The 363-nt window shown below is 56.7% G+C and overlaps 1 protein-coding gene across 1 annotated transcript in view; it reads left to right on the top strand.

The window, feature by feature from the left end:
• EMH_0051490 (uncharacterized protein) overlaps nucleotides 1-363 on the top strand; it is a gene marked incomplete at both ends in the record, with an annotated part of 7,459 nt that overhangs the window by 3,876 nt on the left and 3,220 nt on the right. The window contains one exon of the mRNA XM_013496755.1: nucleotides 83-363. Within this exon, the coding sequence (XP_013352209.1) occupies nucleotides 83-363 (281 nt within the window). The remainder of the gene's footprint in view (nucleotides 1-82) is intronic.

The following is a 363-nucleotide window of genomic DNA, read 5'->3' as shown; positions in this document are numbered from 1 at the left end:
CTGCTGCAACACGGTGGAATATATCTCCTGCTGGCAGCAGCAGCGAACCCGTGCTGCTGCTGCTGCTGCTGCTTTGTCTCAGGGCAACAAGGGGCAGACAGCAGCAAAAGGGTTTGGCTTGAATGAACAAACCACTGAACTGCAGCAGCAGCAGCAGCAGCAGCAGCAGCAGCAGCACGAAGATGCTCAGCTGCAGCAGCAGCAGCAGCTGGTGCAGGAGCAGCAACAACAGCAGCAGAAGCAGCAGCAACAGGAGCAGCAAGAACAACAGCAACAGCAACAGCAGCAGCAACAGGAGCAGCAGCAGCAGCAGCAGCAGCATGATGCATCAGAGCAGCAGCAAACTCAGCAGCAGCAAGACAT

This window comes from Eimeria mitis, genomic scaffold (assembly GCF_000499745.2).
Source record: "Eimeria mitis Houghton genomic scaffold, Emh_scaff2279, whole genome shotgun sequence".
Lineage (NCBI taxonomy): Eukaryota > Apicomplexa > Conoidasida > Eucoccidiorida > Eimeriidae > Eimeria > Eimeria mitis.
Note: the sequence above shows the minus strand (reverse complement) of the source record. Positions and strands in the feature narration are given on the sequence as shown.